The sequence below is a fragment of the Thamnophis sirtalis genome, unplaced genomic scaffold, assembly GCF_051295495.1.
Source record: "Thamnophis sirtalis isolate CommonGarterSnake01/CBP01778 unplaced genomic scaffold, rThaSir2_p1.2 scaffold_2, whole genome shotgun sequence".
In the NCBI taxonomy this organism is placed as follows: Eukaryota; Metazoa; Chordata; class Lepidosauria; order Squamata; family Natricidae; genus Thamnophis; species Thamnophis sirtalis.
In genome coordinates, this window is record NW_028261382.1 from 125,061,935 (window position 1) to 125,078,350 (window position 16,416).

Genomic DNA, 16,416 nt, shown 5'->3' on the forward strand with positions numbered 1-16,416 from the left:
ATCATTTTTCTGTCATAAAATACTATATTTTATAAAATTTAAATTCCAGTGTCATGGGTTCCCAATTTTGGATCCATTGTGTAAGTTAGCTCATTTGAGGTACTTTTGTTCAAACATTATTGCCTTCATCCAGTTAATCATTACAGAAATAAGAGTACGTTTAAGACAGTTTTTTTCTCTTTTAGTTTGTAGCTTATTTGGGGATTCTCTTTTCTAATTTTTAAAATTAGCTTTAGATTGTTGTGTAAGCATAAAACAAATACATAAAAATCAGTGGAAGTAGTAGACTAATTGAATTCAATGTACTTTAAAAATAAACATTTTTCAGAGGTACAAATCATTTGTTAAACTGGAATTTATAGGAGATTGTTTTTGCAATGATCTATTTACCTTAATGAGCAGAAAATCAGTTTTAGGTAAAATTATTTGGGCATGGAAATTGATATTCTAGTTTATAAGACACGAAGAGTTATTCAAGTATCATTCACGCCGATAAGAAACATAGACTAAGAACCAGGGACAACAGCAATTTTCACAGCATCGTATCTTATTCCATGCTAATGTCTTTGATCTAAAATGAAATGTTAATAAAAGAAACCAGAAAAGTAATCCCAGGCAGTCCAAAGTTTATTTCTCATAGGTGAGAAAAAAAAGTACAATGGAAACCAAACTGCATGTATGGTATTGATTGTATATAATCTTTGTATGTAGCATTGCCTTCAACTCGGGTTGAATATTGGCAGCAGCAAGGTTTGCTCATTCCTAGTCTCCATCCTTCTTAGCCTTCATTCTTTGTAGAAATCACTTTGCACCAGACCTTTCTACCCCCCCAAAGGCAATCCAACATCCCCCCCCTGCTCCAAAACGACAGGTAGAGCAGTATAGCAATGTCCACAGGAATAACATTTTTAAAAAACAAAGAATTCCACATTTAAAAAGTAATTCAAAAACAATCACAACAAATGGAATCGTATACTAATCTCAAATCTTTTAAAATGGAATGAGGCAACAAGGAAGTTAGAAGGCAAGTCTAGAAATCTACAAATGGGAGCAATTCTGTGTCTTTTCAGTATCAAGATAGTAGCAGTGTATCTCTTCAATTCAGCAGCAGTGAAGAAAACACTTGGATGGGACAGATCTGATCCAGAATACACAGCTTCCTTTATTTCTAGCAGCCTAAGGCTAGTTGCCGTGGAAAGTAAAGCACAAGTGCATCATCCCTGCAGGCTAATGATGCTTTGAGGCAATATATTTCATTAAAGCTAACCAATACAGAACAGGCCATGAATGAAGACTTTCTTGGATTTCTGAACTAAACTAACATGAAAGTATCAGATCACAGATGTCTTTCCTGTCCCAGAAAAGAGTTAATTAAGGTGTTCATCTACTCAGCTTAGTCATGCATCTTTTAACATGCCATATTTATATATTTTAAAAATATTTAGGCCAGAATCCAAGCTGTGTACTGAAGCATTACAAGAACGAGTAGATGCAACCGCAACTGCTGATCTTCCAAAGGCATATCCCCAGATCCAACATTGCAGGGATTACTCCATACATGGACCAGTTCATCTCAATGTTAGGGAATGTCAACACAAACTCTAGTTTTGCAAGATAGATATGGATGCCCATCCGGTGAACAATAAAGATACCCAAGTATGTCATCATCTATCAGAAGTGTGTCTGTATATTAAACTGTTTTGTAAACCTAATGCCTAACTCTAGCAAGGTGAATAGGAATCTTATTATTGACTTTAGAAGAGCCATGATCCTGCATTTTCCACTATCTGCAAAACAGGAAAGGCTCTTTGAAAAAGTGAGAATCATTTATATATATATATAAATGTTCCTAAGGACAGTAAAATTGGCCAGCTTTGGACTTGAATATAGAAAACAACTGGTCTGCCTTTCTGCAACTGACAAATAATAAAGAAATGGAACTCAATGAGGGAACCGATATTTGAGAATTATGCAAATATATGTGTGTGGAAGGACCAGCTCACAATTTTCAAAATATGGATGAGAAACTAGCTTTACTTGGATCCCCCCGTTCCACCCCAACATGCACAGATTTAGCAGAGTTGCAACGAATAGGTTATAGCAGTTTTTAATGCAAGGGTCACACATTTATGAGTGGGGGGGGGGGGAAAGGGCTTTCCACAGCTTAGCAGCTGCAGCGTAACTATTCAAAAAAGCAGATCTTGCGTAGCACGTGAGTGGTGCAGATTGTGGTGGCCTTTTTTTCTATGTACAGTCCTTTGATTTGTATGCTGAAGCCTTTACAACAGATCAGACCTTGGGGGCATAGCCTGTGGCACTCTCAAAACTAGTAATACCTCCCAAACAATGGCAAGGATGTGGGTTCTCGTTTAATTGATCACCTTGGACAAGACTCTTGGCATAATCTGACTCACAGCCCACTTGGGACACAAAAAGGAAGCCAAGGCAAAGAAAATGCAATTTTCACTTCTGACATCTTAACATTTAATACTTCATGTCCTTTTCAGGGAAAGTCTAAGAATCGACATTAAAGGTTTATTCTATGATTATTTCATAAGAAACAAAAAAGGGGGAAAATCCAGGAAGACTGTGTGAGTTTGTATATAGTGTTCCTTGTTTTCTTTTTTTTCTTTTTTCTTTAAATAGCAATGCTGAATGGTGCTTTCCTGGAACAAGCACTTTATCAGGCCAAGGAGATTGTTGTAAAAGTGTCAGCATGTATTTGGCTTTAAATTTAAGGTCAAATTTTACTATTGTTGGTCACAAGGCCTACATGATATACTTCAAAGGAGGAACTGTCTTATGTAAAATACTGTAGCCGCCAGAAAACAAAGGGCGATACGCTTAGGTAAATATCTGTTGCTATGTTAATAAGTACTGTATGGACACAATCCATACATAATAGGATTGTGAATTCAAAGCATTCAACAGAATTAAATATTATTTTAAAAACACTACCAAAATTTGGAATACGCTTTGTAACAGTCAGCCATCTCAGACTCAAAAATGGAAGTGCTGCTTCCTAAAACTGAATATAAGCACAGAAGGGCTTAGTTACCAAAAAAAGCAAAGGCAGTATAGCAATCAAAAAGTTATGCTGAAGAATGCAAAAATGCAAAACGAAAGTAAAAACACACAGCCACGGGCATATAAACCAACTGGCTGACAGTTAACTTTGGATCATACTTCTCAACTAAACCAAGATCTTCATAAGGCCTTCACTCTACCGCGGGGCCTCTCCAGAGCAAGCAACTGCTTTGCCTTTGAAACCTTTTCAACTGTCTTGAGTGTCAAATGCAGAGTCAAGCCAATTCATGGCAAGGGACAGGCAGCTAATGATTTGCAATACACAGATGAATTCCCTCTTAACAAAGTCCAAGACCTCCGATGACTGAAGAGTTTGTTCCCTTCAAATCTCCTCCTCATATCTTGTTGACCTTCAAGTAGGGAATTCAGATCCAGGCCCAGTCTTCCTTCTTTGCTCTCAGGCACAATTCTGGGAGAAATCTAGAAACTGACAGTCTCTCTCTCTCTCTCTCTCTCTTTCTTTCTTTGTCTCTTTCCTTATCTCTTGCCAACCCCATTCGTTACTTTTGTTTTTGAATGACGATTCCTCCTCCTGGATGAATGGCTGTCACTGTTGCTTGCGTGTTTGGGTGGACTGTCTTCCATTTCTAATAAACCATTGGACAGAAACACAAAAGCACAGAAGAGATAATCACTTAATTTACTGTTTGGTTTGGTTTTTCAATCAAGGGAAATTCTGGATTAAGAATACATATTGAAAGTTTAGTTGAAACCCACATGCCATCTAGTGGTTAAGCTGCCTTCTAACTAATTTTACAAGTCATTAAGTGAACTGATTATTGTGGAACACTCATGCGGGCTACCTTTTAAGCGACACCACAAAAGATCTGCTAAACCTTGAAAGGCCAAGTTCCTGCTGGATAGATGTACTTGGTGTAATTTTATATATTACCAAATTTTATGGAATTTTAAATATCATGGCAATATAAATAAATTTTAATTATTATCACATTTTTGTAATGTGTATGAAATAGTATATAACCTAGATACATTTTTCTCCTTTTGGACTTAACTCACAGTTCTAAACAAGTTTTTTTTATAGATGTATTTTAAATATCATGTTAAGAATACATCAGTTCCAGCAGAGCATCTTTGGAAAGACGCCACTGGAATCCATCAACTATCCAGAAAGACTGAAACAAAAGCTGAATTCTGGTGCTCCCTTCCTGCTCCTGTTAATATAGGTATGGAAAATGCTGGAATGCTGTGATATTGAGAAACTACTTTAATCATTCAAAGAAAAGTTTTTTTTCCTCAGAGTTTTTCACAACGTTTTGGTGCAAAAACCTACTGCTGAACACAGATCCTTCCACCTGTTGAACATGGGGCTACAGCAACTACCGTATTTTTCAGAGTATAAGACGCTCCGAAGTATAAGCTTTAACCTAGCTTTTGGGGAGGAAAACAAGGGAAAAATATCTGCCTCTGCCTCCCAGCAATTTGCCTCCTGGCAACAAACAGCAAACGGTACAGACAATATACACTGTTTGTAGTGTTACATTTCAGACTATACTTATACAGATGCTGTTAAAATTGATGTGCTTTCTGGAAGTATGGTTATTCTCGGCTATTTAAAAGAAGATACAATAGTACTGGGCCTTTTCAGATCAAGCATTTATTTTAAAAAGCTTCTTCATTTTGTTAAGCTGGCTAGAATAATAATAAAGCAGTCTTTAAAAATTAAGTCTAATAATTTGAACATTCTATAGGCATTTATAGTTACTGACTTACCTCCTTGCAGCAAACGGCCTGATTAGCACAAGAAAAAAAAAAATCTGCCTCTGCCTCCCAGAAATTTGTGTCCTGGAGCAAACAGCAAGTTTCACTTTCAATTTCAGCAGGCCTCAATCATCAGCAGGCTGTTTCAGGTTGCAGGGATTGATATAGCCCAGTGGTCCCCAACCCCTGGTCCGCGGACCAATGCCGGGCCGTGGAGTACCTGGCACCGGGCCGCGCAGCGGCCGGGGGACATGATCGCTGCAGCGGCCGGGGGACATGATTGCTGCAGCGGCCGGGGGACATGATCGCTGCAGCGCAAAGGCTCCTGGGCCGTGCACAAAAGCTTCTGGGCCGTGCGCAAAGGCTCCAGGGAAGAGAGCCCCGCGCAGGTACGCACGTGTGGCCCAAAGCTGTCATCGCGAACAACGCCCCCCCACCCCTGCGCGCGCTCAGCGGCCCATGGTAAAATTATCAAAGGCTGACTGGTCCGCGGCGATAAAAAGGTTGGGGACCACTGATATAGCCTATTGCAGCCTCCACAAGCCCCATTTTCCCCGTTTGTTGAAAGGAGGTAAATTGCTGAGAGGCAGAGGCCAAAGTTGGGGGGCCGTGAGTGAGTGGGGCTACATTCAGTGTATGAGACGCAACCAAATTTTCACCCTCTTTTAGAGGGGGGGGGGAGATGCGTCTTATACTCTGAAAAATATGGTATTTAAATTATTAAGTATATTTCTAGCACCTTCATTTATTATTGCATAAACAGTTTGGGAGCCACAATAACTCCAAAGGCCATCGAATAAGGCTTCCATGCAGATGATGGAACTGAGTGACCAGGAGCCACAAATGTTTACATAGTAATACATTAGCCTTTACAATTCCTCAAAATCTTCTGGAACAGACTGATCAGGTTAGTCCTCTAGAATTACTCAATAGATAAAATAATGCATAGTTATATACAGCTCTTGTTAAATCCCTTTAATTCTTGAGATAATTACAATAGACCCTAAGAATACTATCAAGATCATCAGGCAGCAAAGGGTATGAAACCAGATTGTGTGAATTCACAAGTGATTCATGAAAGCCTGAACTAAATGGAATTTTGGTATTATTGATATGACAAATAAATATACCAGAGCAAGTGACGGGACTTCCAGTGATTTTAGGATTATGCCAGGAAACATCCGGGATGTACAAACTATCTTCACTTTCCGACAATGTCTGTTGAGATAAATGTAATAAATGTAATGTTTGATAATACTTGTAGCAAAGAAACACTATCAGTTTAATAAATGAGATAACTAAGTTAATATTTGGAATTCACTTTTTTAATTTCTTCTTCAATTATATGAATTTAATCAACAAGTAAGAAAGGAACTCTTGCTCTCATCTGTAACTGTATGCAGATGACCGGTTGAGCCCGAGGGAAGGGTCAAACATGTTATAAGTCATGAGTCCCTGCACACTCACAAGAAATCTAAGTCCACCCCAACTTGCATGTCTTAATTCCTGCTCATTTCCCTTGACCGTTAGTAACTTAGATTTATGTAGAGAGCTTAAGCTTGCAATAAATCTTTATACTCATTTGAATTGTCTGAATCTCCTCTTGACCACAATCCTGTTTGACATTACCTTTTGCACTGATCGTTTCCTCTCCAACTCTACTCCGTGAGAAAAAGTATGTGGAATGCAGAAAAAGACAATCAAGGACAGATTTAGACCTAAGAATTCTGCCTCAATCATAGAAGAGAGCTCAGAAATGATGAATGTGCATGTTTGCACATCAACCAAATAACCAGTTTCCTCCATTTTTGTACTGCTTGAAACCAGAAGCCTTCAGAAAGTTAAAAGCAGAGAGTAGGAGCAATAGCCCTCTGACTATTGCTCCTCTGTTGCATATTGTCGCTGGACATTTTTATTTAATGTATAATCCAATCTCCCTTCTCCAAAATAGTAAGAAAAATAAATTTAGTCACAAATTATGTCTCTATGTAAAAGTTCACCTAAATGTCGACAAGTTATGGCTAACATATTTTAATATGTTTACCCAGAGGGCAACAGTCTATAATGCAAGCAGTCTCATGAGCCAGGTTTAGCATTTCTATAGACATTACCTTTTCTCGTCCGTAATGGTCCGCATACCACACCATCCCATATAAACACAAAAAAGTCGTTACTGCCTGTAACAGAAGAAAAAGAAGATGGCCTTGAGTTGCTCTTTTAATATTTATTTTTAAAAGGAATTTATGCCCAATCTCTGATGGTATGACATGCCTTGCTAAAAGAGACAATGACGGTATTAAAAATGGAGGTCTTTTTTCTATACAGCAATCGGAAAAACTGCTAATATTGCAATAGTTTTTTTTTTTTTTTAAGTGAGATGCACTTTTACTTTTCTGACCTATGTTTGAATCTAAGGTCACTTAAAACACTGAAACAAATACAGAACACTGTATTGCAACCCTTTACACTGACTTCAATATTGTCATATGATTTATGAGCTCTGATTTTTGTTCCCTGTGCCATATGCAAATATATTTGGACAGCTACTTTTTTAAATAGGTTAATCAGAATCAATGGTTAAAACCAGTGGTGGGTTACAACCGGTATGCCCTGGTACAGGCATACCGGTGCCTGCTGGGAGCATCAAGTACCGTTCCGGTATGGTGCTCCGGAGGGCCCACCTGCCCACCCGCTCGCCTTACCTGTATTTGACTCAACCGGGCCAAATTTGCGCACATGCACGGAGTGTACGGCGCTTGCGCAACGCTCAGCCAAGCAGCTGGAGCATCACGGGTGGTTGGTATGCATACGGGTACTGCACATGTGATGAACGCCCGGCCAGAGTACCATTTGCAACAGGATCCAGAACCCACCACTGTTTAGAACAGATTCAAGAGACTTTCACACACTAGAGCTTTGAAGACTGGTTGTAAATCTCCTTTTTCTGCATGAGGCAGTCATTCACAGAGGACTATCTGGTTTCACAATGTTGGCAATTCTGTGTTTGGAATGCTCAACTGCTAAAATGAAGAATGCCACAGAGAGCCTTCACAAGGGCAACAATATGACAGAAGCTTTCTATGCAACTGCACCACTATGCAGATATTCAAAAGAAAAACTGCAGATTGTGAGAGCCATACTGCGAACTAGAAGGAAAGATCGTATTTCCAGTGAAAGAAATCTCATTCTGATCTCCTGCTGTCTTTTGGTGCCAAATTTTGGAATGATGCTGTGAATGATATCATAAAATGGCTACCAGGATGGAATTAGTTTACCATGAGGAAACAATATTTACAAAGCACTGATTTATCAGACTTCAGTAGTACCAATCTGTATTACTCCTGCTTAAGTTAGTATCTTAAAAAAATAAAATTATGAATAGGGCTATGATTACATTTTATAAATTGTGCTGATCATGACTTCGATCAAATAATTGATCACCCCTTTCATTGTAAAAGTTTGCATTTTGGTCTGTAGACTGTTGCATTTTTAATTTTTATTCCTATTTATTGTTTTTTAAGTAGTAAGCCACTCAGAATCTGCTTTGTCGTAGGATGTAAACCTATTAATAAATATTGAAGAAAGTAAATCTTTTTATACATAAATTTCTATGTAAGAAATAAGATTTAAGTGGGTTTTTGCATTCTGCTTGTTTTGAACTCCCACAATTTCTATCCTGCCTGGAGCTGAACAAAGTTGAATCAGGAGTGAAATTCAGCAGGTCCTGGAAAACCGGTAGCAGAAATTTTGAGTAGTTTGGAGAACTGGCAAATACCACCTCTGGCTGGCCCCAGAGTGGGAGGGAATGGGAATTTTGCAGTATCCTTCCCCTGCCACGCCCACCAAGTCACCCCCACAGAACCGGTAGTAAAAAAAATGAATTTCACCACTAAGTTGAAGTATAAAATATCTGCAGGATTTATTGTCTTTCATCCTGTCACATGGGTCTTTTCCTATTATGTGAGAGAATGAATATTTGGTGACAGCATGTGGCATTGTAATTGTTGGTCTATATTGAACATTATAATCTTATTATGAATTTGTCAGCATGTATTTAGTTTAAAAAATATAGTTATTTTCCTATTTAGCAATCTTAATTAGTGAAGGGAACTGAGAAAGGTGCTATTGAGGGAAAAAAGTGTTCCACTGGAACAACACAGCTATCTAAAATAGGTTATTGCTATCCTAGCAAAATTTGATATAATATTTACCTATAGCAAGGGAATGAAAATAGCATTATAATAACCAACGAGTTAGAAACAACTTATCTTAAATAGACATGTGATTTCTGGGAGGTGTTATCCCAGCAACTCTGCAAGATGCCAAGTTAAGAAATTGGGTAAAAATATAAATGTGTGCAACCTAAAGGAAAAAAGATGCACTTACCACGCAAAGAAGCCAAAATATAACATACAATATTTGTGTTTTGGAGAAGAGATCTTGACCAAATTTGATGCAGACAATAGCTTCAAGGAAACCAATAACTCTAGAGAGGTGAGGGGGAAAAAATCAAAATATATTGAATTTCTGTTTGAGACTCGATTTACCCCAACAATGTCAACTTGTTTTTGGCGTATTGTGAGAAACATTTTCTCATCACTGTCATGTTATGAATCAGAAAGCAAGATGTAGGGATCACCCACCCACCCCATCCCCAAAATAATTGCACAACTAATTGGATCACAGTGTTTTATACTGAGCTGGCACTGCTTTTTTTTCTTGCCCTTTCCTTCCACAACAGACTTTCTCATAAGTTTATATTGGCCTCTTTCAGTGTTTTATTAATATATTTTCTCGCTATGTAAGAAAGCTAAACTATCTATACTGACCAGAATATACATACTCATTTTTAAAACCTCTCTTCTTGATTTTCAACAGATGCCAATATAAAGGATCTGCTTTCCTTCTGAGGATGAAGTCTGGCATGACAATAAAATCAAAGGCAATTAAAAAAACAGTCTTGAGTTCTGTAGGCCATTTGCCATCATTTGTCCAAGAATACCAATGCCTAGTGCAGTCTTCTTGTTGAAGGCGAAGACCCCATCCATTAAATTATGTCACTGTATTGTTTATGGGAGAGATGCTCTTTACCTAACTCTTCCGATGTGACCTATCCAGTATGGTTGAAATTCTGGCACAACTCGTATCTACTTTACAGCAAATAACCACATCAAGATAGTGCCTCACTGGGAGATTACTGTTATTATTGATTGTTTTATCACATACTATGAGTAGCCAAGAGCCTGCTAATTAGACTGCCTCAACTGTCAAAACATATTAATTTGGTCTAGCGCAGTGTTGGCAACACTTTTTGGCACAGAGTGCCGGAAACCGGAAGAGCAACTGCCTGGTGTGCATGTATGCACAGGAAAGATGATCTTCCAGTTTTCTGGTCTTCCAGTTTCTGGTGCACACATGCACACATCAAGACCATGCACACTGCAAACTGAAAGATCATCAGCATGCGCACTGGGCGGCTGCTCTTCCAGTTTCTGGACCTCCCACATGCGTGAAGACCAGATGGAACCCAGAAGAGCAAGGGATGATGGCTCTGCGTGCCACTTCCAGCACATGTGCCATAGGTTCACCATCATGGGTTTAGCACCTCTCCATTCTTCATTATTTTAAAGTCATTGTGATTCTAACAAAGATTCACTCCAAAAAGCAAGAATATTCTTTGACGATGAATCTTTTTTCTTTCTATCTTTTTTTGTCAGAAGAATGAGTAGTAGCTATTCTGAATATAATGACAAGAGGCACTGAGGGTAGATCAGAACAAAGCAAGTGATGACAGGAAAATGTTCCCAATTACCTCCAAGCCAGCTAAAGAAATCAGCATGTTTCTAGTGTAAAACAAGCTTTTCCAAAAGGCCGGAGCATGCTGAATCCTGCTATTTCTGTAACTTCATAATTTGAAAATCTTTTGAAAGGCTAACATATTTTAGATGGGTATTGTTTACTTTCCTCTCTTGTATTTGCATGCAAGAAAGAGAATAATGGTTTCAAACAATAGCCTGAAATAGGGCTAGATATCACACAATTCAGCCCAAGCCTTCACATCTTTTGCCAACAAATGAGAATACAGCTGGAGAATCCAACAAGCAGCAGAAACCTATTGGGGTTGCTGACCTGCCCTCTTCTTTAGCAATCAATGTGGTTGATTGAAAAAGAAAGCCAAATCACATACTCTTGAAGAATATTTGGGAAACTAATTCTTCCTCAATGCTCAAAAGATGGGTTTTTATATTTTTGCTGAAATCAGAACTCTGTTACAGTCCTCGTACAGTACATAAAAGTTAACAACAGAAAGCCTACAAGCTTGAGAACCACAAGCAGAAGCTTGACAAGGGAGTTGGATCATCCTCTCCTTCCTGCAGCCTCCTACAGACATGGAAAACCACACCTGGAGAGTCAAATGACTCCTCAGCATGGTGTCCAATGGGGAAAAGAAGCAGGGGAAAAGAAAATTGCTCAAGCTATAAACGTATGCAAAAACACAAGGTGCGTGTTATCCCCTCTCTCCACAGGTCTTAGGATTCTTCTTTATGCCCTTGTAGGTCATATGGACACTACAAAATACATACAAGAAGTAAAGTGAAGTATAGTGTGGTAAAATATCTTATTCACGAGAAACCTTCTAACATGATTTGAGGGGATTTGTTTCCTCTTCTTAATTAAATAGATTCACGGATCATGAATTATTTTTAATTATGGTATATTCAACAAACTACCGTTAAAAGGTAACGGTAAAGGTTTCCCTCGCACATATGTGCTAGTCGTTCCCAACTCTGGGGGGCCGTTTTCAACTCCGTTTCAAAGCCGAAGAGCCAGAGCTGTCTGAAAACGTCTCCGTGATCATGTGGTTGGCATGACTAAACGCCGAAGGCACACGGAACGCTGTTACGTTCTCACCAAAGGTGGTTCCTATTTTTCTACTTGCACTTTTTACATGCTTTCGAACTGCTACGTTGGCAGAAGCTGGGACAAGTAACAGGAGCTCACTCCATTACGTGGCATTAGGGATTCAAACCGCCGAACTGCCGACCTTTCTGATCGACAAGCTCAGTGTTTTAGTGACCGACCCCCTGCGTCCCTTATAAATTACCATTAGTAGTTTATAAACTATACTTTCCAAACTAGAATGACCAAGCTTACACGATATACTAAGCCAAAATCATCTGGTGGCTTAAAACGATGCATGAACCCAGCCAATAAGTCAGATAACCAGAATTTGAAGGATTCTATATTCAACAACCTACCCAAATACCCAGCACTGAGTTCCCACTCTTTTGCACTGTGTGTCTGTGAGATAAGCGTAGTACTGCCTGTAATAACAAAAACAGTGATGTTTTAGGGAAATAGACAATGGCATATCAACTCAAAATTATTTAACTGGTTGCCTGTAAATAAATCTGTTTTGCAGGTAAAATTACGATTATTTTTTCAGTGATGGTTTAATAATAATTCTTTATTGTCAGTGCACAACATATGTACAATGAGATTGGTTGAGCTCCCTCAGGTTTGAAATTACAGCTGAGCTGAACAAATGGCACTTATGCCTACTCTGGAAGGTACGGCTTTTGCAGTGCTCCTGTGGTCACGTGATCAAATTTTGGGGGCTTGGTGGTGCACTGCAGAGACTCTCCCACACATCTCCTCCCATCTCTGCCTTTTTGCCCCATACTGCAGCCAGCTGCGACAGCACTAAATTCCTGCTGCCCTGCGGATCTATTGTTAGCCGCCAAATTAATAATTGTGCAACGCTGAAAATGTCTAGATAACATAACAATTGAGTTGTACATTAATAAGATCTTTTCATTTGCTACATTAGGAAAAAATTACAAGCACATTAATGAGACCTTAGAAGCAAGAACCACGATTAAATCAATCTTGGATGGTTTTTAGTTTAGTTTAGTTTAGTTTGCCTTTATTTGTATGCCGCCCTTTTCCCTAAGGGGACTCAGGGCGGCTCACAATTCAAAAGGGAAGGGGAAACAACAAACAATAAACAATACAACATATTAAAGGAGAAAAATGCAACAATCATACCATTCGAGTGGGGCTATAATCTTAGCCCCAGGCCAGCCGGGACAGCCAGATCTTTACAGCAGCGCGGAAGGATTGGAGGGTGGTGAGGGTCCGAATCTCCACGGGGAGTTCGTTCCAAAGGGACGGAGCAGCCACCGAGAAGGCCCTCCTCCGGGTAGTTGCCAGTTTGCACTGGCTAGACGATGGGATTCGGAGGAGGCCTAATCGATGCGATCGAATCGGTCTGGTGGAGGTAATTGGCAGTAGGCGGTCTCTCAAGTACCCAGGCCCACTACCATGAAGGGCTTTATAGGTGATAAGTAGCACCTTGAAGCGCACTCGGAGATCAACAGGTAGCCAGCGCAGCTCGCGGAGGATAGGTGTTACGTGGGTGAACCGAGGTGCACCCACTATCGCTCACGTGGCCGCGTTCTGGACTAGCTGGAATCGCCGAATGCTCTTCAAGGGCAACCCCATGTAGAGCACATTGCAATATTCCAGCCTAGAGGTCACAAGGGCACGAGTGACTGTTGTGAGGGCCTCCCGGTCCAGGTAGGGACGCAACTGGTGTACCAGGCGAACCTGGGCAAATGCCCCCCTGGTCACAGCTGACAAATGATGTTCGAAGGTCAGCTGTGGGTCCAGGAGGACTCCCAAGTTGCGAACCCTGTCTGAGGGGCGTATAGTTTGACCCCCCAGTTTGAGAGATGGAGTACTTGGCCAATTCTTGGGAGGGAAACACAACAGCCACTCGGTCTTTTCTGGATTGAGCACAAGCTTGTTGACCCCCATCCAGTCTTTAACAGCATCCAGCCTCTGACTCATCACATCCATCGCTTCGTTGAGTTGGCACGGGGCGGACAGATACAATTGAGTATCGTCCGCATATTGATGGTACTTTATCCCGTGCCGTCGAATGATCTCATCCAGCGGTTTCATGTAGATGTTGAAAAGAAGGGGGGACAGGACCGAACCCTGAGGCACCCCACACGTTAGGGGCCTAGGGGTCGATCTCTGCTCCCTAACTAACACCGACTGCGACCTGTCCGAGAGGTAAGAGGAGAACCACTGTAAAACAGCGCCTCCCACCCCCACCTCCCGCAGTCGTCGCAGAAGGATACCATGGTCGATGGTATCGAAAGCCGCCAAGAGGTCAAGGAGCACTAGGATGGAGGCGTGGCCTCCATCCCTGGCTCTCCAGAGATCATCGGTCAACGCGACCAAAGCGGTTTCTGTGCTGCAGCCAGGTCTGAAGCCAGACTGGAACGGATCGAGATAGTTGGCTTCCTCCAAGGACCGCTGGAGCTGAAAGGCCACCACCTTCTCAACAACCTTCCCCACAAAGGGGAGGTTGGAGACTGGACGATACCGGTAGTTATTTAAAACAGCTGGATCCAAGGATGGTTTCTTCAGGAGGGGTCTCACCACCGCCGTCTTTAAAGCGGGGGGAAAGATCCCCTCCCGAAGTGAGGCGGTAACAACCGCCTGGATCCAGCCTCGTGTCACCTCCCTGCTGTTTACAACCAGCCAGGAAGGGCACGGGTCCAGCACACATGTGGAGGCACCTACAGCTCTCATGGCCTTGTCCACATCCTCAGGGGCAACAGCCTGAAACTCAGTCCAGCGATGATTTTATGATTTATCTCAAGAGCAGTAGACTACAATCTGGTATACACCATACATACGGCAATTTTTCAATTGTATAATAACTGTCTCTTTATTTACATTGCAGTAGATCTCCTTGGCATTCTGGGTATGTATGCTAAACCATCATTAATGTTTTTTTTTTCTGTAGCAGGCTTCCATCTCTACATATGGTAGTAAAGATTTACAATGATGAACATAAAACAGCCAAATATTACCTCACAGTTGGTGCTGTAATAATTCCAATGAAGAGAATCCTACACCAGCTTAAAGGATGACTTGCTTGAAAAACAAATATATGTTTCAAGAAAAAGGTGTTCAACTCTGTCAACTAAAAAGAGAGCAAAATCAATACATTCCTTTGGACAAACAAGATAAAAATAGAGCCATAGAACAAGTCTGACTTGTTCCGGAACATAACATACATTTAGATAATAAATGCATAGCTATTTAGTTATATAGTGACTTGGTTAGATAATATATGGTATATTGGTATATATGAAATTAATATATACAACATTTATGTAGCAGCGAATGAAGAATTTGCATTTTATTTCTCTCCATTAGAAGAATGAGATTTTAAATAGTCTCATTTTATTGATAAAAGAAAGCACATTCATTTTCTGTTTTATTACTATGGAATTGTGAAATTATAGATGTTCTGAAACAACACAAAAATTGGCTGATATGGGGTGTGGGGTGTGCCAGAGACTGAAGTCCCATCCAGGCGGGATGCAGACAGCACACGAAACCATGGTCCTTCCAGTAAATGGAAAAATTAAGATTAAGAATATAAATTTTTGCATAATAAAAATAGGAATAAATACACATGTGGAAAAAATAAACATTCAATCATTTTAGGAAAAAGCTAAGTAGTTGCATATATGACTTAAGTACAGTATTTAAGTACAGGCAGCACTGCTTCCTGTATGAATAATTTGTGTACTGTATTTTTCAGAGTATAAGACACATCAGAATATAAGACACACCCAGGTTTTGAAGAGGTAATTTTTTAAAAAGTAGGTAGGTAGGTAGATAGATAGATGGCTAGAGGGAGAGAAAGAGAGAAATACAGTAGGTAGGTAGGGAGAGATAGTAGTTAGGTAGGTAGGTAGATAAAGGGAGAGAGAGAGAGAAACAGAGAGATACATATAAATACAGTAGGTAGGTAGGGAGAGTGTAGGTAGGTAGGTAGATGTTTCCAGGTGTATTTATCCATGTTCTGGAGAAGGAAATCACTGACAACCTGTAGCACCTAAAACTCATCAACCACTCTAACTAAACAGCTTTCTGAAAGGGAAAAAAAAGCTTTTGCACTCTGCAAACCTCCCATTTGTTTGTTTTTTTCAAATAAAAGGCATGAATAGCCTTGGGGAGGCTTGCAGAGTGCTCCTGGAGTGGGGGAGAGCAAAACACAGCCCGTTTTTTGCGAAAATGGGCCTTTTTTTGTCCAAAGAAATGCATGCATACCCTTATGGAGGCTTACAGAGTGCTGCTGAGGGTTGGGGGAGGGGGCAAACAACGGCCCATTTTTGGCTCATTTCTGCCTTCCCCATCCCCCAGGAGCACTCTAAAAGCCTTCTACAGGGTGCGCACGGCCATTTTGGTGATACCGGCAGGGCTTCAGGAGGCAAAAAATGCTGTATTCGGTGTATAAGGCGCACCCAGATTTTCAGCCTCTTTTTACAGGAAAAAAGGTGCGTCTTATACCCTGAAAAATACGATACTTAGCTGACCAAGTTATCAAGTTATCTCACAAGAAGCTCATAATCTTATTTCTTTTGTGAATATCTTTCCCTTTGTGTTTATTTGAAGAGAATTCTCAGGCTTGAATATTTCCTTATATGCACAACTATGGCACTCCTATTTTTAAACAAACATATGTATAGCTAACATTTCCCTGGAATTCAACCCAGCAAAGGCCTGAATTCCATAAAT

General features: G+C 40.2%; 1 protein-coding gene across 1 annotated transcript in view; it reads right to left on the minus strand.

Annotated features, from left to right (window-relative positions):
• Positions 1-609: 609 nt before the first annotated feature.
• Positions 610-16,416, minus strand: part of PTDSS1 (phosphatidylserine synthase 1) — a 42,904-nt gene continuing 27,097 nt past the window's right edge. Inside the window, exons 8-13 of the mRNA XM_087706835.1 lie at positions 14,697-14,809; positions 12,066-12,131; positions 9,193-9,292; positions 6,918-6,983; positions 5,937-6,024; positions 610-3,674 (exon numbers count right to left, since the gene is read on the minus strand). Coding sequence (XP_087562961.1) covers positions 3,565-3,674; positions 5,937-6,024; positions 6,918-6,983; positions 9,193-9,292; positions 12,066-12,131; positions 14,697-14,809 — 543 coding nt within the window. The 3' untranslated portion in view covers positions 610-3,564. The remainder of the gene's footprint in view (positions 3,675-5,936; positions 6,025-6,917; positions 6,984-9,192; positions 9,293-12,065; positions 12,132-14,696; positions 14,810-16,416) is intronic.